Genomic DNA, 25188 nt, shown 5'->3' with positions numbered 1-25188 from the left:
CCCAGCCAGTGCAGGGGATAGAGGCTGCACCCAGCCACTGCAGGGGATAGAGGGCGCACCCAGCCACTGCAGGGGACTAAGCCTGCATTAAGTCACTGCAGGGGACTGAGCAGTTGTGCAAGTCATGGTTGGCAGTGCCTTGGAGGGAGCGCCGCTCAGAGCTAAGATACCATAGAACTGTACATTCATTCTGGGAGTTTTAGGGCAGATGGGAATACTTGTTCTAATAAAATCCACTTGAGTAGACAATTTCCCGAGATGCAAGTGTCTCGAGAGACAGGTGTGTCTTTTTCTAATTTGCACAAATACCCTGTAGGCCACGGTGGTATTGGGTTGCCCTTTCTATGAGAATGCTGAGTTGATGATGGCTCCTTCAGGAATAACTACAGCTATTTGTTGTGGTGGTTGAGATAGGGTCTTGCTCTGTTGCCCAGACTGGGGTGCAGTGGTGTGATCATAGCTCACTGTAACCTCGAACTCCTGGACTCAGGCAATCCTCCTACCTCAGCCTCCCAAGGAGCTGGGGCTACAGGCATGCACCACTATGCCTGGTTCATTTTAAAATTTTTGATAGAGATGAGGTCTTGCTGTGTTGCCCAGGCTGGTTTCAAGCTCCTGGCCTCAAGCAATCCTCCCCTCTTGGCCTCGCAAAGTGCTGGGGTTACAGGCATGAACCATTGTGTCTGGCCTTATGACACCTAACTTTTAAACAATATTTGAGGGCTTCGTCAGGTTCTTTCTTGTGCATTATTAAAAGTGAGGGTGTGCAGGCCGGGCGCAGTGGCTCACACCTGTAATCCCAGCACTTTGCGGGGCCGAGGTGGATGGATCACCTGAGGTCAACAGTTCAAGACCAGCTTGACCAACGCGGCGAAACTCCATCTTTACTAAAAATACAAAATTAGCTGGGTGTGGTGGTGGGCGCCTGTAATCCCAGCTACTCAGGAGGCTGAGGCAAGAGGATCACTTGAACCTGGGAGGCGGAGGTTGCAGTGAGCCAGGATCACACCACTGCACTCCAGCCTGGGTGACAGAGCAAGACTCCATCTCAAAAAAAAAAAAAAAAAAAAAAGCGAGGGTGTTCTTCCGCTCCTCATTAAGGACCTTGGTCCTTGCAGGGAATCCTGCACCTTGACCTCTTGGCTCCTCCTCCAGGCAGCACCTCCGCCCCCTTTCCATTTAGCCAGCCTTGCACTTGCCTTGACAGCAGCAATCTTTTGTCTAAAATGCACTTTCCGTAAACCTGAACACCCCACTTCTTCCGTAAACCTGCCTGGCCCCATTCAGGGGCACCTTCAATGTCTCCACACCTTGAATTCCCCATATATGGGATCCTGGAACCGCTTCTCTCCAGGCCTAATTCCAAACACACCCACCCCCTGCAGATAGCTGTCAGTTTGCATGTAATAAATGTTCACCAGGGTCGGGCGTGGTGGCTCATGGCTGGAATCCCAGCACTCTGGGAGGCTGAGGCGGGCGGCTCATCAGGTCAGTAGATCGAGACCAGCCTGGCCAACATGGGGAAACCCCGTCTCTACTAAAAGTACAAAAATTAGCCGGGCGTGGTCGTGCATGCATGTAATCCCACCTACTCGGGAGGCTGAGGCAGGAGAATCACTTGAACCTGGGAGGTGGAGGCTGCAGTGAGCCGAGATCGCACCACTGCACTCCAGCCTGGGTGACAGAGCGAGACTCCATCTCAAAATAAATGTCCCTCTGGCCTCACATGATTTTAAGTTCGGCATTCTAGATTTCTGTCATCAGTGAGCTCTTTGTGGAGTGAAGGGAGATTTCCACTTTTGTAATTGTGTGCTTCGACAAGATTCACAGACCCACTAACTGGGCACAGTCAGCTGTAAGGACAACTCTGTGCCCGGAACTTTAGGCTTTACTCAGCAAGGCTCAGGTCACAAGTGTGCTGTCATTTAGGGCAGAAAGACTCGCCTCAGGTAGGAAACTAAATGACTCACCCAGAGCACATGTTATTTTGCTTCTGAACTGGAAGATACCATAAAGCTTCTTTCGTCAATGACATTTTCATTTAGAGAGAGGTGGGCTTAAACAGATGTTTGGGTCTGGAAGCTAAAGTCAGCTTTTGATGTAGGAGTCTTTCTTTCTTTTTCTCTTTCTTTCTTTCTTTCTTCCTTCCTTTCTTTCTTTTTTTCTTTCTCTCTCTCTTTCTTTCCTCCTTTCTCTTTCTCTTTTTTCTCTTTCTTTCCTTCTCTCTCTCTCTCTCCTTCCTTCCCTCTCTCTTTCCCCTTCCTTCCTTCCTTCTCTCTCTCTTTCGTTCTTTCTTTCTATTTTTTTTTTTAAGACAGGGTCTCACTCTGTCACCCAGCCTTGAGTACAGTGGCACAATCTTGGCTCACTGCAAACTCCACCTCCCAGGTTCAAGCAATTCTCATGCCTCAGCCTCCCAAGTAGCAGGAATCACAGGTGACCGCCACCATGCCAGACTAATTTTTGTATTTTTAGTAGAGATGGGGTTTCGCCATGTTGCTCAGGCTGGTCTCGAACTTCTGGCCTCAAGAGATCTGCCCACCTTGGCCTCCCAAAGTTCTGGGATTACAGGTGTGAGCCACCGCACCCGACCTTGGTGTAGGAGTGATTTCTGAAATAATTTTTGGTTCCACTTAAAGCACAGCCCCTGCAGACTGCAAGGAAGCAGTGAGGAGAGACCAGCAACCCCCAGCCTCCCCGTACTCCCTTCTCCCAGCAGACAGTGCTTACTTTTCCTGAGAGCAACCCCCTAAACCGAAGCTGAGTGCAGAGCTAGCCGGGGACCCTGGCTTTATTTTATTAAATTTAAAATTAATTTTGTTAATTAATTAATTTTTTAGAGATAGAGTCTCCTTCTGTTGCCCAGCCTGGTGTGCACTGGTGCAATCACTGCAGCCTCCAACTTCTGAGCTCAACTGATCCTCCCTGCTCAGCCTCCCAAGTAGCTGGGACTACAGACATGCACCAACACACTTAGCTAATTTTTTATTTTTTGTAGAGATGGGTCTCACTATGTTGCCCAGGCTGGTCTTGAATTCCTGGGCTATGTGATCCTCCTGCCTGGGCCTCCCAAAGTGCTGGGATTACAGCTGCAAACCACCGCACCGGGCTCAGGAACCCTGACTTTGAAATGGGCAAGGAGACCTTTCTGGCATTCTTTCACATTATAAGCATTTTTATGCCCCAAGTGTGTGTCAAAGACTGTAAAATCCATTCAGGGAGAAAAAAAAGAAAATAAGAAAAATAAAACTCAGTACCCAGCCCTCCAGGAGTAAATACCAAGGTGGCGGGCCAACATTTTCACCATTTAGGCATCTGTGATAAATGTGTAAGCAGCATGTCTGAAGTCAGACTTCCTAATGCTTATTCAGTTTGTATCTAAGGCAGCTGATAAAAGACCCGATAATAGATAAATGGGCTGGGCGTGGTGGCTCAGCGGGACGATTGCTTGAGCCCAGCTAGGAGTTCAAAACCAGCCTGGGCCATGGCGAGACCCCATCTCTATAAAAAATTAGCCAGGCATGATAGCGTGTGCCTATAGTCCCAGATACTCAGGAGGCTGAGGTGGGAGGATTACTTGAGCCTGACTGTGTCACTGCACTCCAGCCTGGGTGACAATGCATGACCCTGACTCAAAAATAAATAAATAAATAATCTTTAATTAGGCATTTCAAACCCTACTGTATGGAGTTGATTTTTCAACATTTATTCACCATTTAGAAATTATGAATCACAGACTCATAGAATGTTAGAGCTGAACTGTTAAATCTTTGAAATCTACTTTGTTTTTTTGAAATGGAGTTTTGCTCTTGTTGGCAAGGCTGGAGCACAGTAGCATGATCTCAGCTCACTGCAATCTCTGCCTCCCGGGTTCAAGTGATTCTCCTGCCACAGCCTCCCAAGTAGCTGGGATTACAGGTGCCTGCCACCATGCCTGGCTAATTTTTGTATTTTCAGTAGCACGGGGTTTTACCATGTTGGCCAGGCTGGTCTCGAACTCCTGACCTCAGGTGATCCACCCGCCTCCACCTTCCAAAGTGCTGGGATTACAGGCGTGAGCCACCACCACGCCTGGCCTGAAATCTTCTTTGTCCAACCTTTGATTGGACAGAAAGTGACCTAAGGCTCATGGAGGCCCCACTCAAGGTCCTAGAGTAAGCCCGAGAGTTCCAGTGGCGGGATGTCAGAATCTCCTTGCAGGGTCCCTTCCCTCCTCCCAGGGAGCCTCCCTGGCAGCATGTGGCATGACCCTGCCGCTGCAGGCCTGTCCTCTCTAGGCCCATGTCTTGTCCTGAACAGCACGCTGCCCGGTGACAACTGTCTCTCCCTTACTCATATCGTTTATCAGATTGATCGCAAATTATTTGTAGGTAAGGGTCAGGGCTGAGTCATTTCCTCTGAGAAAATCAACTGGGCCATTTAAAATAAAGGCTTTTCTTCGTTTGCTTTGGATCATCGCAAGGGTACCAAACGTGGTGCAGGAAAGCAAGGGGCCTGTATCTTTCTGGGGGGGAAAAAAGAGCAAGATCTAGCGAGGCTTGCGTAGGACTGGACTTCTGGGTTACCCCAGAGAGGTTTTGCGGCCCCATGCTAATTCCAGCCAAAGCATCTTCCCACTAAAGGTAAGCTGCTTTCTGTCTAGCAAACAGCAGTTCACACACCACACTAAGCAATGCTGGGCTTCTCTGGCTAGCTAACCTGGAGGGTCGCCTCTAGGGGTTGAGGCTAGAAGGCTTCGGGACAAGCTGCTCTGGCCTGCCTGGCTGTGGCACAGCAACCAAGAGCCCAGGCAAGGAGGAGCTTCCCATTGTAGACAGAAGTCCAGCCTCCGAGGCTGGGCGCAGCCTCCAAGGCTGGGCGCGGTGGCTCATGCCTGTAATTCCAGCACTTCGGGAGGCCAAGGCAGGAGGATGGCTTGAGCTCAGGAGTTTGAGACTAGCTTGAGCAACATGGCAAAACCCTGTCTCTACTAAAAATACAAAAATTAGCCAGGGGTGGTGATACGCACCTGTGGTCCCAGCTACTTGGGAGGTTGAGGCAGGTGGATCTCTTGAGCTTGGGAGGCGGAGGTTGCAGTGAGCTGAGATCAAGCTATTGCACTCCAGCCTGGGCGACAGAGCAAGACTCTGTCTCAAAAAAAAAAAAAAGTCCCAACTCTGCTTGCCCGGAACTCCACCTTGCTCTGGTGCAGCACACAGAGAGTTAAAAGCTTAGCCATCCCCCTGGCAGCCTCTCTCCTTCAGCCTTTGGGGATTAAGCTCTCTAGCTCCCAGCTCCCGGATTCTGCAACTCGAAGGCAGATCCCTAGGTATTCATCAGCCAGCACGGTCCTGCACCTCTCTACAAAGCCATAGGCTGCTCCTATGTGTGGTGGGCTTACAGAGGGCTTTCAAGCCATCCATTCCCTAATCCACTTCAAGGCTCTTGCCTTCTCCCCTCTGGCATAGGTTGAACCTGTTCACGAAGGTAGAAGGTAGAGAGCCCCTGCCTCGGTTTAAGGCCAATCAACCTCTGAAGCTAAGACTTTCTTCTTTTGGCCAAGAGTGGTGGCTCATGCCTATAATCCCAGCACTTTAGTAAGAGGCGTTCAAGACCAGCCTGGCCAACATGGCGAAACCCCGTCCCTACTAAAATTATAAAAATTAGCCGGGTGTGGTGGCCTAAGCCTATCATCCCAGCTACTCGGGAGGCTGAGGCACAAGAATCGTGAGCCGAGAACACGCCACTGCCCTCCAGCCTGGGCAACAGAGTGAGACTCTGTCTCAAAAAAGAAAAAAAAATACTCTCTCTTTTTTTTTCCTTTCATGCTTAGAAAAGGAGAGGATTATTGATTATGCAACCCCCAGAGGAGTGGTCCCTGTGTCCCTGTGGGCAAAGAGAGGAACTGGAGGGCTTTGATAACAGGTGAAGATCCCTCCTGACCCCCAGGAGATCTCTCAAAGGAAAGTGACTTTCAAGTGACTTCGACATTCTACAGAGCTTGAGTTGGCCAGGCGCAGTGGCTCTCCCTCATAACCCAGCAATTTGGGGTGACAGAGGGCGGAGGATTGCTTGAAGCCAGGAGCTTGAGACCAGCTTGGGCAACGAGCAATACCCCATCAATACCCCATCTCTACAAAACATAAAATAAATTAGCCAGGTGTAGTGGTGCACACCTGTAGTCCCAGCTACACGGGAGGCTGAGACGAGAGGACTGCATGAACCCAGGAGTTGGAGGCTGCAGTGAGGTATGATTATGCCATTGCACTACAGCCTGGGCAACATGGCAAGACCCCGTTTGGAAAAAGAAAAAAAGGAATGCTTAAGTCTTCAAGGAAAGGAGCAGGATCTTTGGCAAGTTGAAAGGCCTGAGCTCCACGGCCTCTTTGATGTCTGCCACCCGGAAGGTCTGTGGTCTCTGCAGCCAGCGCTCTCTGAGAAGCTGCTGCCATCAGAAGCTGCAGGGACCTGGCCTGTGCAGGGCTGCCCCTTCCTGGAGCTGAGCAAGGGAGCCTGGCCCTGACCTCAGTCCCCACGAGTTGACCTGCCTCGGGGTCGGTCTTCCAAGCAACATCCAAAAGGATATTTCTGGCGTGTTTTTCCTTTACAGCCACTTCCTGCGTATTAATGGCCTTATTGATGCTGACAGTCTGAAAAACAAGAAGGGGGGAGGGGAAATGAGGATGAGATGAATAAGCCTCTGAGAGTGGCTGAGACCCTCCCAGATGCCTGCCCCTTTCTCCTCCTCCAGCCATCCCCCCAGCCCCACGGGTGGTCGGTTCCTCTGCAGGCGCCCAGCTGGGGGCAGAGGTGGGCAGCGCTCCCGGGAGCTGGCTGGGCCGTCCTGAGGGAGCGGGCACCGCTGCCTGGCATTGGCTGTGCCCAGCTGCTGCTCCCGCCTGCCACTCACTCCCTTGGCACAACAACATGGCAATTAAAGCCCGCACAAAGAGATGCTTTTCATCCCCCAGGGAAACATTATTTCTCCAGGAGCAGGAGGAAGAGGCGCAGAGATCAGGGAGCGACTGTGGCCCAAGAGCATCCAGCTGCCCCTCTCTTCCCTCTAAACCTTCCACGGAGCCTTCCCTGGCTGACCAGCACCGGCAGTGGCCACCAAATCTTTGTTTTCCCACACTCTTGGGCATTTTCCAGCTCCTAAGCAAATTCCCTTGTACTTCCTTAATGACATCAAATGACATTAAACATTCCCTCTCAATCGTTTTTAAAATTGTAACTCTTTTTTTTTTTTTTTTTTTTTTTTGAGGGGTCTCGCTCTGTCACCCAGGCTGGAGTCCAGTGGCCCGATCTCAGCTCACTGCAACCTCTGCCTCCCAGGTTCAAGTAATTCTCCCGCCTCAGCCCCCCAAGTAGCTGGGCCTACAGGCACCCGCCACCACACCCGGCTAATTTATGTATCTTTAGTAGAGATGGGGTTTCACCATGTTGGTTGGCCAGGCTGGTCTTGAAATCTTGACCTCAGGTGATCCACCCGCCCCAAAGTGCTGGGATTACAGACCTTGTGTTTTTTCCTTTTGAGACAGAGTCTTACTCTGTCGCCCAGGCTACAGGGCAGTGGTGCGATTGTGGCTCACTGCAACCCCTGCCTCCCGCGTTAAAGCAATTCTCCTGCCTCAGCCTCCGGAGTAGCTGGGATTACAGGTGTGCACTACCATGACCAACTAATTTCTGTATTTTTAGTACAGATGGGGTTTTGCCATGTTGGCCAGGCTGGTCTCAAACTCCTGACCTCAAGTGATCTCCCGCCTCTGCCTCCCAAAGTGCTGAGATTACAGGCGTGAGCCACTGCACCCAGCCAAATTATAACTCTCTTTAATTTTGCAAAGTGCATATACATAGCAGTACATTTGCACAAACACAGAAATGGGATTATACCATGTAGGCTGTTTTCTTAAGTACAGATTTTTTCCTTTTTCTGTTTTGATGTCATTCTATCCCTATAACCCATGTTAAAAACCTGTTATGTATCACATACATACACCCACACATACACATAAATACCTACATACTGAAGAGGTTAATTTTGCCGTTGTTCTACACAAATTAGATTGTCATATATAGACTTCTCTACATCTTGGTTTTCTCACTTGAATATATCTCCTGGAAAATTCTGCAAATGGGCTGAAAAACCTCTAGTTTTTTTTTTTTTTTTTTTTTTTTTTTCCTGAGACAGGATCTTGTTCTGTCCCCCAAGCTGGAGTGTAGTGGCACAGTCATGGCTCACCACAGCCTCCATCTCCTGGGCTCTAGCGATCCTCCTGCCTCAGCCTCCTGAGTAGCTGGGATTACTGGCGCATGCCACCATGCTCAGTTATTTTCTTTATTTTTGGTAGAGATGGGGTCTTGCTGTGTTGCCCAGGCTGGTCTCCAACTCCTGGCTTCAAGTGATCCTCCCACCTCAGCCTCCCAGAACACTGGGATTACAGGCATGAGCCACTGTCCCCAGTCAGGAATTATCTTTAAAATTTTAGGTGTGATAAATATGTTATGGTTAATTTTTAAAGAGTTTTTTTTTTAAACAGGTTCATATTGAAATATTTACTGGCAAGATGATACAATGTCTAAGATTTACTTCAAATAATCCGGAAAATAAAAAATTTGGTGGTTGATGGTATAGACTCACGGATCAGCAAACTGCAGTTACAAGCCACAACCAGACTAGACTAACACCTGGTTTTGAAAATAAAGCTTATGGCCAGGCACCGTGGTTCACGCCTGTAATTACAGCACTTTGGGAGGCTGAGGCGGGTGGATTACCTGAGGTCAGGAGTTTGAGACCAGCCTGGCCAACATGGTAAAACCCCATCTCTACTAAAAATACAAAAATTAGCTGGGCGTGGTGACGGGCACCTGTAATCCCAGCTACTTGGGAGGCTGAGGTGGGAGAATCGCTTGAACCTGGGAGGTGGAGGTTGCAGTGAGCCGAGACCCCACCACTGTACTCCAGCCTGGGTGAGAAAGTGAGACTCCATCTCAACAACAGCAACAACAACAACAAAAACAAAAGAAAAAGAAAAGAAAAGAAAGCTTATTAGAATTCACCCACTCTCATGTATTTATGTATTCATTTAATATCAGCTGAGGCTGCTTCTGTGTTACAAAGGCAGAGTTGAATGGTTGTGATGGAGACCATGTGGCCTGCAAAGCCTAGAATATTTACTAACTGGCTCTTTTCAGAAAATGCTGACCCCTTGTCCATAGGATATATGTTTGGCCACAAGTTCCTTGTTGATGCTGGGGCTATACCAGGGCTTCTTGGATTAGTCTTCATATTTGTATATGTTTGAACTTTTCTATAATGAAAGGTTAAAAAAAAAAAAAAAAAAAACCTAGGGCCAGGCGTGGTGGCTCACGCTTGCAATCCCAGCACTTTGGGAGGCCGAGACGGGCGGATCACGAGGTCAGGAGATCGAGACCATCCTGGCTAACATGGTGAAACTCCATCTCTACTAAAAATACAAAAAATTAGCCAGGCGTGGTGGTGGGCGCCTGTAGTCCCAGCTACTCGGGAGGCTGAGGCAGGAGAATGGCGTGAACCCGGGAGGCGGAGCTTGCAGTGAGCCGAGATCGTGCCACTGCACTACAGCCTGGGCTACAGAGGGAGACTCTGCCTCAAAATACAATAACAACAACAATAAAACAAAAAACCACTTTGACCCAGTAATCTCACTCCTAGGAGTCTATCCTTTAGAAATAAAAACTTTTTTTTTTTTTTTCCTGTTTAGACAGAGTCTTACTCTGTTGCCCAGGCTGGAGTGCAGTGGCATGATCTTGGCTCACTGCAAACTCTGCCTCCTGGGTTCAAGCGATTCTCCTGCCTCAGCCTCCCGAGTAGCTGGGACTACAGGCGTATGCCACCACGCCTGGCTAATTTTTATATTTTTAGTAGAGACAGGGTTTTGCTATGTTGACCAGCCTGGTCTCAAACTCCGACCTTAAGTGATCCACCCACCTCGGCCTCACAAAGTGCTGGGATTACAGGCATGAGCCAGAGCACCTGGCCAGCATTTTTTTTTTTTTTCTAAAGAGATAGGGTTTTGCTGTCTTGCTATGTTGCCCAGGCTGGAGAGACTTGAACTCCTACGTTCCAGCGATCCTCCTACCTCAGCCTCTCAAGTAGCTGGGACTATAGCTGTGCACCGCCACATCCAGCTGCTATTTTTTCAAATTCTCGGATATGTTCTTTTTTTTTTTTTTTTGAGATGGAGTCTTGCTCTGTCACCAGGCTGGAGTGCAGTGGTGCGATCTCAGCTCACTGCAACCTCTGCCTCCCAGGTTCAAGTGATTCTTCTGCCTCAGCCTCAGTAGCTGGGACTTACAGGCGCCTGCCACCACGCCTGGCTAACGAATATATTCTTAAATCCATGTCTCCTTATATATTTTCTTCTCCCTACCAGACATGACTTTTAAACAGTATAACCTCTGTTGTGAGGTGAATTGTGTACCCCCGCCCCACAAAAAGATATGATCACATCCAAACCCTTCCCCCCGTACCTATGAATATGATCTTATTTACAAATAGGGCGTTTGCAGATATAATGAGTTAAGATGAGGTCATACTGGAGTAGGGTCATATTACGGAATGTAGTACGACGTGATCCTTGAAGAAGATGTAGGGATCCAGAGACACGCAGGGAGGATGCTGCGTGAAATGAGACAGAGACGAGTGATGCGTCTACAAGCCAAGGAATGCCAAGGACAGTCAGCGGCCACAAGAAGCTAGAAAGGATCCTTCCCAGCCGGGTGCAGTGACTCACACCTGTAATCCCAGCACTTTGAGAGGCAGAGGCAGGAGGATCACTTGAGGTCAGGAGTTCAAGGCCAGCCTGGCCAACACAGCGAAACCGTGTCTCTACTAAAAAATACAAAACGTAGGCAGGTGTGGTGGTGCATGTCTGTAGTCCCAGCTACTAGGGAGGTTGAGGCAGGTGGATTGCTTAAGCCCAGGAGGTTGAGGGTGCAGTAAGCCACTGTACTCCAGCATGGGTGACAGAGTGAGACTCTGTCTCAAAAAAAAAAAAAGAAAAAAGAGGATCCTTTTCTAGAGCTTTCAGAGACAGCATTGCTTTACCTTGCAAGACGGTGAGAGAATGCAGCCACCCAGTTAGTGGCAATCTGTGACAGCCCCAGGAAACTAATTACAGGGTCCTTTCCCCATCAGATGGGGTCCTCTGGGAGGACAAGAATGACATGCGATGCTTCCCCTACAGCACATGATTTGGGGCTCTCCTGAGCACAGCCGTTGGCTCTGCAGGGTGAGGGGAGAGCAGTCAGGAAGGAATCTCTGGCCAGCACTTTGGGAGGCTGAGGTGGGAGGATCGCTTGAGGCCAGGATTTTGAGATCAGCCCAGACAACATGGTGAAACCCCGTCTCTACAAAAAATACAAACGTTTGCCAGGTGTGGTGGTGCGTACCTGTAATTCCAGCTACTAGGGAGGTTGAAGTGGGAGGATTGCTTAAGCCCAGCAGGCAGAGGTTGCAGTGAGCCGTGATCACCCCCACTGCATTCCAGACTGGGTGACAGAGCAAAACCCTGTCTCAAAAAAAAAAAAAAAAAAAAATGCAAGAAAGAAGTGACAAGTTGATTCCCCTAAACCTCTCCATGAAGCAGTACTTCTTCTCTCCTATGGAGACACAGTGCTTACAGCTTCCTCTTAACACATCCTTCTGTGGACCTTAGTCCTCAGTGACAGAACTGTCCCAAGCACTGCTGTCTTCCCTGCACATTTCCTCAAGTGCATTACGGCCATTTAAACCATGTTCTTCCTCTGGGCACCATGACAATGGCAAGATTCTGGCTGCAGACAGACCCCTGGACAAAGTCCCCATACTTCCAGAGTCCATCAAGGTTGCCTGCAGTCAGAAAGGACTTACAAGGCATATAAAAACGTAGAAGGACAAGAAATCCAAATCTGTAAGATGCTGACTTGCACATGGTTAAGTGTCAGGGGGTTTGGGAGGGCCTGTAAGGAATACAGGCTGTGAGGAAGAGGACCACACCAGGTAGTTGGAAATGCTGGAAATGGGGCTGGATGCCGTGGCTCATGCCTATAATCCCAGTACCTTAGGAGACTCAGGCAGGAAGATCACTTGAGGACACGAGTTCAAGACCAGCCTGGGCAACATAGTGAGACCCCATCTTTAAAATTCCCATAAGCCACGTAAAATAATATACCATGAGTTTGTAACTACGGATCCTCTGAGTGTGTGTGTGTAGCTGAGAATCAGGAAAGTTCTGTGCAGTAGTGTTGAAAGCAGAGAGAAACCTTTTAAACTAAGACGCTGCTCAAGGAAGACTTCTTAAAGGGAAAGGAGGGATAACTTGGCCCAGCTACCGTCCCTGCCGTTACCTACTTCTCTCATGTATGCCTCATAGGAACTCTGGGGTGCAGAGGGCTGTTGTTCAGAAAGGTGGAGAAACTCACCTGAGGTCATACTCTTCGGTTCCGAGCCCCGAACCACCACCCACTCTGTACTGTGGAGGGGCTCGGGCTTGCATGGGACTGGGTCCAGGGTTCTGGACACAGACGACAGGCCTTCCGGGCAGAGGAAGTGCCACAAGTAAAGGCATCAAAGTGGAAGAACATGGAGCGTGCAGCCTGAGGGGCAGGGGGAATGGGGGAGAAGCCAGGAAGCAGGTGAGGCTGCCTATGGGAGGCCAGTGAGCTTCTGAGTGGCAAGAAGGGATGACAGCAGGTGGAGGGGAATGGGCCAGCAGCAGCGGCAGCTGGGGTAGAGCTGGATGGAGCCTGGAGGTGGGAATTCAGGGAGGAAGCTATTTTTTTTTTTTTTTTTTTGAGACTTGCTCTATCGCCTAGGAAGTGCAATGGCGTGATCTTGGCTCACTGCAACCTCTGCCTCCTGGGTTTGAGTGATACTCCTGTCTCAGCCTCCCAATTAGCTGGGATTATGGTTGCACACTACCACACCTGGCTAATTTTTATATTTTTAGTAGAGATGGGGTTTCACCATGTTGGCCAGGCTAGTCTCGAACTCCTGATCTGAGGTGATCCACCTGCCTCGGCCTCTCAAAGTGTTAGGATTAGAGGCGTGAGCTACCGTGCCTGGCTGTATTTTTATTTAATGTATTATTATTATTATTATTATTATTATTATTATTATTATTATTATTTGGAGACAGGGTCTTGCTCTTCACCCAGGCTGGAGTGCGTGGTGCAATCATACCTTACCGCAGCGTCCACCTCCTAGGCTCAGGCGATCCTCCCACCTCAGCCTCCTGAGTAGCTAGGACCACAGGCATGTAAAACTATGCCTGGCTCATTTTTTTTTTTTTTTTTTTTTTAATAGAGACAGGGCCTCATTATGTTGCCCAGGCTGGTCTTGAACTCCTGGCCTCAAGCAATCCTCCTGCTTCAACCTCCTAAAGTGCTGGGATTATAGGTGTGAGCCACCGTGCCCCACCAGAAGCTATTTAATAGCATAAAAGTACAGGAAAAATGGAACCAAAATGAAAGATGTGAAAATGGAAATGACCCAATATAATGTGGGCTATAAAACGAGCTTCAGTAGGACTGGCAGATAGGAGCTCCGGGTTACAGGGAGACAGTGGAGGGATGCATCCATGGTGCCTCCAAGATGATACAGAGACTCTGGGAGGCCGAGAGGGACAGATCACGTGAGGCCAGGAGTTCAAGACCAGCCTAGCCAACATGGTGAAACCCCATTGCTACTAAAATACAAAAAATAAGCTGAGTGGCTCATGCCTATAATCCCAGCTACTTGGGAGGCTGAGGCAGGAGAATTGTTTGAACACGGGAGGTGGAGGTTGCAGTGAGCCGAGATTCCGCCATTGCACTCCAGCCTGGGCGACAGAGTGAGACTTCGTCTCAAAAAAAAAAAAGATGATGCAGAGGCTCTGGACCTAGACGGGGGAGGATAGCAGCAAGGGTCACAGGCTGGGAGAGACACTGTAAGAAAAGGACCCAAAGGAACAATGAACAGTGAGGCCAGGTGGCTCTTGGGTAAGAAATAGCCATTTTTAAAAGAATGAGGAAGTGAACTAGCTATAACAGTGGTGATAATCATCAAGCCGATGGCCCTAATGAGTGCTTAGACCAGGTCCCTTTGTATGAATTATCTTATATAAATACAACTCTACAACCTATCAGTAAGCACGTATTAGTATTAATCAGCTCCATTGTGCAGATGAAGCAATCAAGGTACCTGAGATCTCCTAGGCTTAGAAAGGCTAAGTAGGCCTGGGTGGGGTGGCTCATGTCTGTAATCCCAGCACTTTGGGAAGTTGAGGCTGGAGGACTGCTTGAGACCAGGAGTTTGAGACCAGCCTGGGCAATATAGTGAGACTCCCATCTCTAAAAAAAAAAAAAAGGTTTTTTTAAATTGTCAGGTGTAGGGGTGCACACCTGTAATCCCAGTACTTTGGGAGGCTTAGGTGGGAGGATTACTTGAGGCCAGGACTTTGAGAACAGCCTGAGCACAGTAAGACACCAAAAGACACAATCTCTACAAAAAACAAAAAAAATTTTTTTTTTTTTGAGACAGAATCTTGCTCTGTTGCCCAGGCTGCAGTGCAGTGGTGTGATCTCAGCTCACTGCAACCTCCACCTCCTGGGTTCAAGCAATTCTTCTGCCTCAGCTTCCCCAGTAGCTGGGATTGCAGGCACACACCACACGTCTGGCTAATTTTTGTATTTTTAGTAGAGACGGGGTTTCACCATGTTGGTCAGGCTGGTCTTGAGCTCCTGACCTCAGGCGATCTGCCCGCCTTGGCCTCCCAAAGTGCTGGGATTACAGACGTGAGCCACTGTGCCGGGCCTAAAAAAAAAGAAAAAAAAAATTAGCCAAGTGCAGTGGCTCACGCCTGTAGTCCTAGCTACTTGGAGGCTGAGGCAGGAGGGATCACAGGAGGATCACTTGAGCCCTGGAGTTTGAAGCTGCTGTGAGCCATGATCACACCACTGCACTCCAGCCTGGGGACCAGAGTGAGACCCTGTCTCTAAAATAAATAAATAAGAATTAAAAAAAGAACTGCTAAGTAAACTGCCCAGGCCTGTAACATCAGCAAGTGTAGGGCAGGGGTTCCGACTTCGCAGTCTGACCAAGCTCAGGCTCAGGATCACAGCCTCGGCACTAGACAAGGCCCTCTACGTAACAGAGACACGATCAGAATCCACGGAATGGAAAAATGGGTCAAACTTCACAGGATGAAATCTAGTAGGTATAAAGGAAATTTTCTATACTTAGGCCGAAACTCACTGGCACAGGGGAGCTGTGACTCAAAGCAGCACTTGTGAAAATAATTAAGGTGTTTTGGCTGGGCGCGTGGCTCACGCCTGTAATCCCAGCACTTTGGGAGACTGAGGTGGGTGGATCACGAGGTCAGGAGTTCAAGATCAGCCTGGCCAAGATGGTGAAACCCCGTCTCTACTAAAAATATAAAAAAAAAATAGCAGGGTATGGTGGTGGGCGCCTGTAATCCCAGCTGCTAGGGAGGCCGGGGCAGAGAATTGCTTAAACCCGGGAGGCAGAGAATGCTGTGAGCTGAGATCATGCTACTGCACTCCAGCCTGGGGGAAACTCTGTCTCAAAAGAAAAAAAAAAAAAAAGAATTAAGGTGTTTTATTTGGCTGCTAACTTAGCAACAGCAAGATTTTGATATGGTTGATGAACATGCAAGTCTGATATCTCTGGATGCATTAAAAGGAGTATAGTGTTCAGAATGACAGAGCGTATGGTTCCAGTTCTCTACACAGATAAGGCCATGCGTGAAACACTATTCAGTTTCAGGTTTTATACATTATGAAGGAAACTAATAAGCTGGACCGTTTCCAAAAGACAGTGACCTGGATTGAAATGGATTTAAGGTCTGAAGAAAATTTAGAGAAACATCAATATTCTGAAGCGTGACCATCTGGAAGCAGGAAAAACTCCAGAGGCTGGAACCTAGACCAATGGGCAGAAGTCCATCCAGAGAGGCAGTTTCTGGATGAACTTAAAGCTGTCTCATGAAAGAGAACTCCTCATTATTAGAAACACACATGCAGAAGAGAGGCAGCCTCTTTGGGTTATTGTGAAAAAGATGAACATGCTCAGATGACATTAGATGACTTCTAGGTCTCTTTCTATTTTTAGACTCTGAAAAGGCCGATCAGATGACGGAGGGCTCTGGATATCAGGCCGAGGAACTGTGATCTGATGGGTACTGGGGATCCACAGAAGGCTCTTGAGCAGGGGAGGAATCTGATACAAATGACCCTCCATCCTCCTGAATGAGTTACTTCTCCAGTGCGCTAAGGAAAGTGGGGAACACCCTGGGAGTCACCGCCTCCCAGTATGAATCCAGTGCAACTGACAAGGACCTGGCCTAACCACTGGCTTGTGGAAAGAAGTCTCTTCCTAAACCAGCAGCCAGAAGGCACCTGCAAGCTCTGCCTGAGCTTGCCAGGACCGTCCCAGACCCTCTCCTGCAGCTCTCGGGGAGTTCACAAGAGCTCTCAGGCACTGTCATCTTTGTGCCCAAGTCCCCAAGCAACACTTCATCATAGGGACTGTATCCATGAGGCAGAGTCCACCCCCTGGTTTGGGGCCCATTGCCGAGCCTGTGGCAAGGCTTCTTGGGGCTCATTCTGGGTTCTAAGGCAACCTGTGGGTACCCCAGGGGGCTGGGGAATGTCAGATACTGAGAGGTTTCCAGGGCGGAAGTTCCCTGCTAAGACCAGTTTCCCGTGGCTCTCCACCCCACCCTCCACCATACATGCCCCCTGTTCTTTCTACTTTCCAAACCCTGACCTCCTTCAAGCTCATACCCAACGGTACCATTTTCTTTTTTTTTCTGCGACGGAGTCTTGCTCTGTCACCAGGCTGCAGTGCAGTGGCGCAATCTTGGCTCCGTGCAACCTCCTCCTCCCTGGTTCAAGTGATTCTTCTGCCTCAGCCTCCCGAGTAGCTGGGACTACAGGCATGTGCCACCACGCCCAGCTACTTTTTATATTTTTAGAAGAGATGGGGTTTCACCGTGTTGGCCAGGATGGTCTCAATCTCTTGACCTCCTGATCGCCCACCTCGGCCTCCCAAGGTACCTTTTTTTTTTTTTTTTTTTTAAGATTTAACCAAGCTACTCAGGCCAACAATGTATTTTTCTCTCTTCCTTCTTTCTTTTCTTTTCTCTTTTCTTTTTTTTTTTTTTTTTTTTTGAGACAGAGTCTTGCTCTGTTGCCCAGGCTGGAATGCAGTGGCACAATCTTGATTTATTGCAACCTCTGCTTCCCAAATTCAAGTGATTCTCCTGCCGCAGCCACCAGAGTAGCTGGGATTATAGGCCTGCACCACCACACCTGGCTAATTTTTGCATTTTTAGTAGAGACAGGGTTTCACCATGTTGGCCAGGCTGGTCTTGAACTCCTGACCTCAGGTAATCCACCTGTCTCAGTCTCTCAAAGTGCTGGGATTACAGGCATGAGCCACCTCGCCCAGCTCTTTTTTTTTCTTTTTTTTTTTGTAAGAGACAGGGTCCTGTTCTGTCCCCCAGGCTGGAGTGCAGTGATGTGATCATAGCTCACTGTTTTCTTGAACTCCTGTGCTCAGGTGATCCTCCAGCCTTAGCCTCCTGAGATGCTGGGACTTACAGGCATGTGCCACCACACCCAGCTAATTTTTTTTGTATTTTCTGGAGAGATGGGGTCTCCCTGTGTTGCCCAGGCTGGTCTTGAACTCAGGCTCAAGTGACCCTCCCCCGACAGCCTCCCAAAGCACTGAGTTAAGAGTTGTGAGCCACCGCACCTGGCCTTTACTTTTCTTTTTCTGAATTCCTATTTCTCTCAATATGTTTGACACTGAGTATTACCTTCCCTCCCTACCCAGACTAGAATCCCAAGGGCAGATACCCTGCCTTCTCCTTCCCTATAGGCCCACAGTTGCGAAGGCAGGTCATAAGTCCATAAATCATCAGGACTGGCTGCTTCCCAGCACTCCCCACTCTAATGTGTACCAGGTAGAGGCCGGGGATGGTAGCTTATGCCTATAATCCCAGCACTTTGAGAGGCTGAGGCAGGAGGATCTCTTGAGCCCAGGAGCTCAAGACCAGCCTGGGCAACATGGTAAGATCCCATCACTATTAAATATATATAAATACACACACACACATACACACACACATACACACACATACATATATATATATATATATTTGAGATGGAGTTTCACTCCCAGGCTGGAGTGCAGTGGTGTGAGCTCGGCTCACTGCAACCTCTGCCTCTCAGGTTCAAGTGATTCTCCTACCTCAGCTTCCCGATTAGCTGGGATTACAGGTGCCCGCCACCACGTCCAGCTAATTTTTGTTTTTTTGTTTTTGTTTTTGTTTTTTTAGCAGAGACAGGGTTTTACCATGTTGGCTAGGCTGGTCTTGAACCACGCCTGGTCTTTAAAATTTTTTTAGATGGAGTCTCAGGTACACCAGGTGCGATGGCTCATACCTGTAATCCCAGCACTTTGGGAGGCTGGGGTGGGCGGATTACTTGAGGTCCGGAGTTCACGACCAGCCTGGCCAACATGGCGAAACCCTGTCTCTACCAAAAATACAAAAAGTAGCCAGACATGGTGGTGCGTGCCTGTAATCCCAGCCACTTGGGAGGCTGAGGCAGGAGAATCACTTGAATTGGGCAGGCGGAGGCTGCAGTGAGCTGAGATGGTGCCACTGCACTCCAGCCCGGGCGACAGAGTGAGACTCAGTCTCCACACACACACAAAAAAGTCCCAGGTATGTGATTCACAGTCTGTTAAGAAAATCTACTCCCTTCTCCTCCCAGCCCCAGGCTCTCTGAAGGACCTCATTTGTTTCTGAACTGTTCCCGGCCCCTCCACAGGCCAATGCCTGGGGGCCCCTCCCAGCGCCAAGGGTGGGCAGTGCGGGGCTCAGTGTCTCACCTCTGGAGGGGGCTCTGGGTTAGGGAACATCCTCTGAGAACAGGCTGTTCTCTGGACTTCCCTGGAGTCACACAGGACCTAAGACCAAGCCGTGTCTCCCCTGAAAGGGTGGCATTGTACACCACTTCCTGACTCAGCAGGCCCCGTGTCCCGGCTGGTTCCGGAGAGCCAATTACCAGCAGGCACCGCAGGAAGGGCGCCTTTCTCCCAGCCTCTCTTCCTCCCTCCCCAGCACTCCCTGTCCTCTGCTTGCCTAGGACAGCCTGGCCAGGCGGTGGCCAATGGGAAACCCTCTGGCCTTGCTTGTGTGGGGAGCTGGGCCTGGGCCTGGCCTGTGGGGCCGGTTGGACACTGTCCGGTCACACACACACAGATCTTGGCAGGAGCCCAGACCTCAGGCTGCCAAGGCCAGGCTGGCTCACAAAGGTCTCATGGCAGGAGCAAGCACAGGGATGTGCCCCGGCTGGGGGTGGCAGGTCCCAGGCAAGGGGCCAGAGCAGGAAAACCTGAGAACAGGCAGCAGAGATGGGAAAGGAGAAGGGTAAAAGAAAGGTAGAGGAGGCCGGGCGTGGTGGATCCACCTGTAATCCCAGCACTTTGGGAGGTGGAGGCGGGCGGATCACCTGAAGTCAGGAGCTCGAGACCAGCCTGGCCAACATGGTGAAATCCCATCTCTACTAAAAACACAAAATTAGCCAGGGGTGGTTGCGCATACCTATAGTCCCAGCTACTCAGGAGGCTGAGGCAGGAGAATCACTTGAACCCAGGAGGTGGAGGTTGCAGTAAGCAGAGATCGTGCCACTGCACTCCAGCCTGGGTGACAGAGAGAAACTCTGTCTCACAAAAATATAAAATAAAGCCCGGGCGCGGTGGCTTATGCCTGTAATCCCCACACTTTGGGAGGCCGAGGTGGGTGGATCACCTGAGGTCAGGAGTTCAAGACCAGCCTGGCCAACATGGTGAAACCCCATCTCTACTAAAAATACAAAAATTAGCCAGGCATGGTAGTGGGCACCTGTAATTCCAGCTACTCGGGAGGCTGAGGCAGGAAAATCACTTGAACCCAGGAGATGGAGGTTGTGGTGAGCTGAGATCGTGCCATTGCACTCCAGCCTGGGCAACAAGAGGGAAACTCCATCTCTAATAATAATAATAATAATAATAATAATTTTATTTTAAAAGAGGTTGTAATCCCAGCACTATGAGAGGCCAAGGCAGTCAGATCACTTGAGGCCAGGAGTTCAAGACAAGCCTGGCCAACATGGTGAAACCCCGTAGAAAAATTAGCTGGGCATGGTGGCAGGTGCCTGTAATCCCAGCTACTCAGGAGACTGAGGTGGGAGGATGGCTTGAGCCCAGAAATTCAAGGTTGCAGTGAGCTATGATCATACCATTGCACCACTCCAACCTGGGTCACACATACACACACACACACACACACAAACACACAAAGAAGAAGAAAAAGAAGAAAGAAAAGAAAAACAGAAAAAAAAGCTGGCCATTTTATTTTTTTGTGAGACAGAGTTTCTGTATTTTCGCCCAGGCTGGAGTGCAGTGGCACGATCTCGGCTCACTGCAACCTCCACCTCCGGAGTTCAGTAGAAAAAAAGGTTGCAGTACAGGTGGCAACAGCTCAGGTTAACAGCTGGAACCTTCCACCTGAGTGAGGATGACAGGGAGAGTACAGAACCAAATGGAGATCAGGTGAGCCTGGGAGAGTAGACAGGCAGGTGAGACACAGAAAGCCAAACAGCATCCCCGCCATGGGGAGCCTTCCATGCTCCGTGAGCCTGCTTTGATCCTAGCTACAACACTTGGAATTTGCTGCCCAACATCAGGGTCTTTTTAATTCTTCTCTTGATCAGAAAGAATAATAATAGAGCCATTGTCACTAGATTATTGGTAGCAGCAGAAGCCGCTGACCCTCACTTGGGCCTCTTCCTCCTCCCAGGCACTGCACTGCTAATTTACTTCTCATCCTCCTTTGGGCCTAGAGGGCAGGAAATCTGGGTCCCTATTTTCCAAGACAAGCTACTCCCAAGTAGCACAGCCGGCAAGAAGTGAAGCCAGACTTCAAACCCAGGTCCATCGGAGAGCGCCTCCTCTCCCACACCGTGCTGTCTTCTTTGTTTTCTTTTTTGACAGAGTCTCGCTCTGTCGCCCAGGCTGGAGTGCAGTGGTGCATCTCCACTCACTGCAAGCGCCGCCTCCCGGGTTGACACATTCTCCTGCCTCAGCCTCCTGCGTAGCTGGGACTACAGGCGCCCACCACCACGCCCGGCTTTTTTTTTTGTATTTTCTTAGTAGAGACAGGGTTTCACCACGTTAGCCAGGATGGTCTCGATCTCCTGACCTCGTGATACGCCCGCCTTGGCCTCCCAAAGTGCTGGGATTACAGGTGTGAGCCACCGCGCCCGGCTGTGCTGCCTTCTTTAACTCCCAGGGTCCAACACAAACCTGTCATCAACTAACGTCCTCCACCCTACTGTCTGCCTCACCTTCTTACCCGTGACATCTGGCCCCCTTGTTTTTTGTGTTTTTTTTGTTTTTTTTAAGAGGCAGGGTCTTCCTCTGTTGCCCAGGCTGGAGTACAGTGGTGCAAACATGGCTCACTACAGCCTCAACCTCCTGGGTTCAAGCAGTCCTCCCATCTCAGCCTCCCAGGTAGCTGTGACAACAGGTGCATGCCACCACACCTGGCTAATTTTTAAATCCTTTTGTAGAGATGGGGTTCCCTATGTTGTCTAGGTAGGTCTCAAACTTCTGGCCTCAAGTGATCCTCCTGCCTCAGCCTCCTGAGTAGCTGGGATTATAGGCACATGACACCACATCCAGCTAATTTTTATAGAGACGGGGTCTTACTATGTTGCTCAGGCTGGTCTGAAACTCCTGGGCTTAAGCGCTTTGGCCGTCCCAGCTTCCCAAAGTGCTGGGACCACAGGCGTGAGCCATGCGCTGGGCCCTAAAATGGTGAATTTTATGATATGTATTTTTTTTTACCACCACCACACACACACACACACACACACACACACACACACAGTTACAAGGTAGGTGAACCTCCAAAACATGGTACATGAGAGAAGTGAGACATGAAATGTGACACAATGTGTAATCCTATTTGTATGAAATGCTCAGAATGGGCAGATCCATAGAGACAGAGAGCTGACTGGTGGCCACTGGGGTCCGGTAAGAGAGGCGTGGGGAGTGATTGCTTAATGAGGATGGGGTTTCCTTTTGGGGTAGTGGAAATGTTCTGAAATTAAACAGTCATGTTGGTTGCACGACACAGCGAATATGCCGCATGTTGCTTAATTATACACTTGAATTGGTTACAATAGTGAATTTCACGTTATATGTATTTTGTCACAATAAAAAAAAGATAAAAAACACTGAGAAACTGATTTTTTTTTTCTTTATTTGAGATGGAGTCTCACTCTGTCACCCAGGCTGGAGTGCAGTGGCGCAAACTTGGCTCACTGCAACCTCCGCCTCCCAGGTTCAAGCGATTCTCCTGCCTCAGTCTCCTGAGTAGCTGGGATTACAGGCACCCACCTGTAATGGTAAGACCCCATCTCTACAAAAAATAAAAATTTAGCTGGGGATGGTGGTATACCTGTAGTGGTAGCTACTTGGGAGGCAACCTTTTTTTCTACTGAACCCGGGTGGTGGAGGTTGAGGCAGGAGGATCGCTTGAGCCCAGGAGTTGGAGGCTGCAGTGAGCCATGACTGTGCCACTGTACTCTATCCTGGATGACAGGTGGAGACCCTGACTCCCCACCCCCAAAAAGGTGGATCTTGTCCTCAAAGGGACAAAGACTGTACTTCTTCCTCTCCTTTCCTTCCTTCTCTGACTATGCTCATGCCTGTAATTCCAACACTTTAGGAGATCGAGGTGCAGGATCAATTGAGCCCAGGAGGTAGAGGTTGCAGTGAGCCCAGATTGTGCCACTACACTCCAGCCTGGGCGATATGGCGAGACTCTGTTTCAAAAAACAAAAACAACAAAAAACGGCCGGGTGCGGTGGCTCAAGCCTGTAATCCCAGCACTTTGGGAGGATGAGGCAGGCGGATCACCTGAGGTCAGGAATTTGAGACCGGCATGGTCAATATGGTGAAACCTTGTCTCTACCAAAAATACAAAAATTAGCCGGGCGTGATGGCACGCACCTGTAATCCCAGTTATTCAGGAGACTGAGGCAGAAGAATCGCTTGAACCCAGGAGGTGGAGGTTGCAGTGAGCTGAGATCGCACCACTGCACTCTAGCCTGGGTGGCGGAGTGAGACTGCCTCAAAAAACAAAACAAAACAAAAAATAAAAATAAAAACAAAAACAGAAAATGTACTTTATGAAGAAAAGAGACCAGTTATGGGTGTACAAGTTACTTATGTCTATGAGTAGCACACAATAACGAATAGTGTCAGAAAACTAAACCCCCAATGAGACGAAGCTTCCAGAACAGGTGTAGGATACACACAAGGCCTACCTTATTACATGAGATGCAAAAGGAAGAAGGGAGGGATGGGTGTGCTGCTTTCAGCCAAGGGTGATCATAAACTCTGATTTTGCTCCTGTCTTTTCTTTCTGGAACAATCTTTGAACTGAAAAAGCCAGAAAGAACACCAAAATAGACAACCCAAGTCCAAGGTGAGTTCGACAACAGCAGGAACGCCCTGGGTGCCGAGCGAGCTGAAGGCTTCTGACTTGGAAGGGGTAACACACAGTACAAGAGACTGAGAGACACCATCAGGGATCTCGGCCAGACTGCGGAGAAAGACAATGGTACCCAAAGTCCGGACACGGGTAAGGATAATCGGGATTTGCCAGAGAGAAGGTAAAACACATTATCCATGAGAGATTCCAGAAAGGAAAGGAGGCACCGATCACCAGGCACCAACTGAAAGAAGTCATGTGAGACGGACCTTGTTTCCCTGTGAGATTTTAGACCAATGTTTCCCGGACATGAAACAGACATGGTGTGTGTCTGAATCTCCATCATCGAGGCATTTAATAAAGTCTCTCAACCAGGTGCGGTGGCTCACGCCTGTAATCCCAGCACTCTAGGGGGCCGAGATGGGCAGATCACTTGAGCTCAGGAGTTCGAGACCAGCCTGGCCAACATGGCGAAACCCTGTCTCTACTAAAAATGCAAAAAAATTAGCCGGGCATGGTGGCACGTACTTGTAGTCCCAGATACTCGGGAGGCTGAGGCAGGAGAATTGCTTGAGCACGGGAGGCAGAGGTTGCAGTGAGCTGAGGTCCTGCCACTGCACTCCAGCCTGGGTGACAGAGCAAGACTCCATCTCAAAATGAAAACAAAAACAAAGTATCTTATAACATCGTCCTAGACAAGAATAAGAAAGGACAGGCTGCCAGGAGTCCAAAGTGTCAGGCCTCTGAGCCCAAGCTAAGCCATCAGATCCCCTGTGACCTGCACGTATCCATCCAGATCACCTGAAGCAACTGAAGATCCACAAAAGACATGAAAATAGCCTTAACTGATGACATTCCACCATTGTGATTTGTCTCTGCCCCACCCCAACTGATCAATGTACTTTGTAATCTCACCCACCCTTAAGAAGGTTCTTTGTAATTCCTCCCACCCTTGACAATGTACTTTGTGAGATCCACCCCCTGCCCCCAAAACATTGTTCATGACTCCACCGCCTGTCCCCAAACCTATAAGAACTAATGATAATCCACCACCCTTTGCTGACTCTCTTTTCGGACTCAGCCCGCCTGCACCCAGGTGAAATAAACAGCCATGTCGCTCACACAAAGCCTGTTTGGTGGTCTCTTCACATGGACACATGAGACACAAACCACCGCCCACCAGCCAAACCTGGCCTCTGCCTGCTTGTGCATGGCCTGTGAGCTAGGACTGGTTTTTATGTTCTTGTTTAGGGACAGAGTCTTGCTCTGTTGCCCAGGCTACAGTGTAGTGGTGCGATCATAGTTTATTACAGCCTTGATTACAGCCTGGGTTCATTCAATCCTCCCACCTCCACCTCCCAAGTAGATGGGCCTACAGGTGGGCACCACCAGGCCAGGCTACTTTAAAATTTTTTGGGGGGACCGGGCACAGTGGCTCACGCCTGTAATACCAGCACTTTGGGAGGCCGACGTGGGCGGATCACAAGGTCAAGAGATCGAGACCATCCTGGCTAACATGGTGAAACCCTATCTCTACTAAAAATACAAAAAAATTAGCCGGGCGTGGTGGTGGGCACCTGTAGTCCCAGCTACTTGGGAGGCTGAGGCAGGAGAATGGTGTGAACCCAGGAGG

General features: G+C 49.4%; 1 protein-coding gene across 4 annotated transcripts in view; it reads right to left on the bottom strand.

Annotated features, from left to right (window-relative positions):
* The window catches only part of HIP1 (huntingtin interacting protein 1), a 216859-nt gene that overhangs the window by 66396 nt on the left and 125275 nt on the right, over positions 1–25188 (bottom strand). For 2 of the 4 annotated variants that reach the window (XM_023218700.1, XM_023218702.2), the window contains exon 2: positions 6566–6629. In XM_023218700.1, coding sequence (XP_023074468.1) covers positions 6566–6629 — 64 coding nt within the window. Of the gene's footprint in view, positions 1–6527; positions 6630–18901; positions 19412–25188 lie in introns of those variants that run through there. The other 2 variants (XM_023218701.2, XM_023218703.1) reach the window with 2 other exon arrangements.

The sequence above is a fragment of the Piliocolobus tephrosceles genome, chromosome 8 (assembly GCF_002776525.5).
Source record: "Piliocolobus tephrosceles isolate RC106 chromosome 8, ASM277652v3, whole genome shotgun sequence".
NCBI classification, from domain to species: domain Eukaryota; kingdom Metazoa; phylum Chordata; class Mammalia; order Primates; family Cercopithecidae; genus Piliocolobus; species Piliocolobus tephrosceles.
Note: the sequence above shows the minus strand (reverse complement) of the source record. Positions and strands in the feature narration are given on the sequence as shown.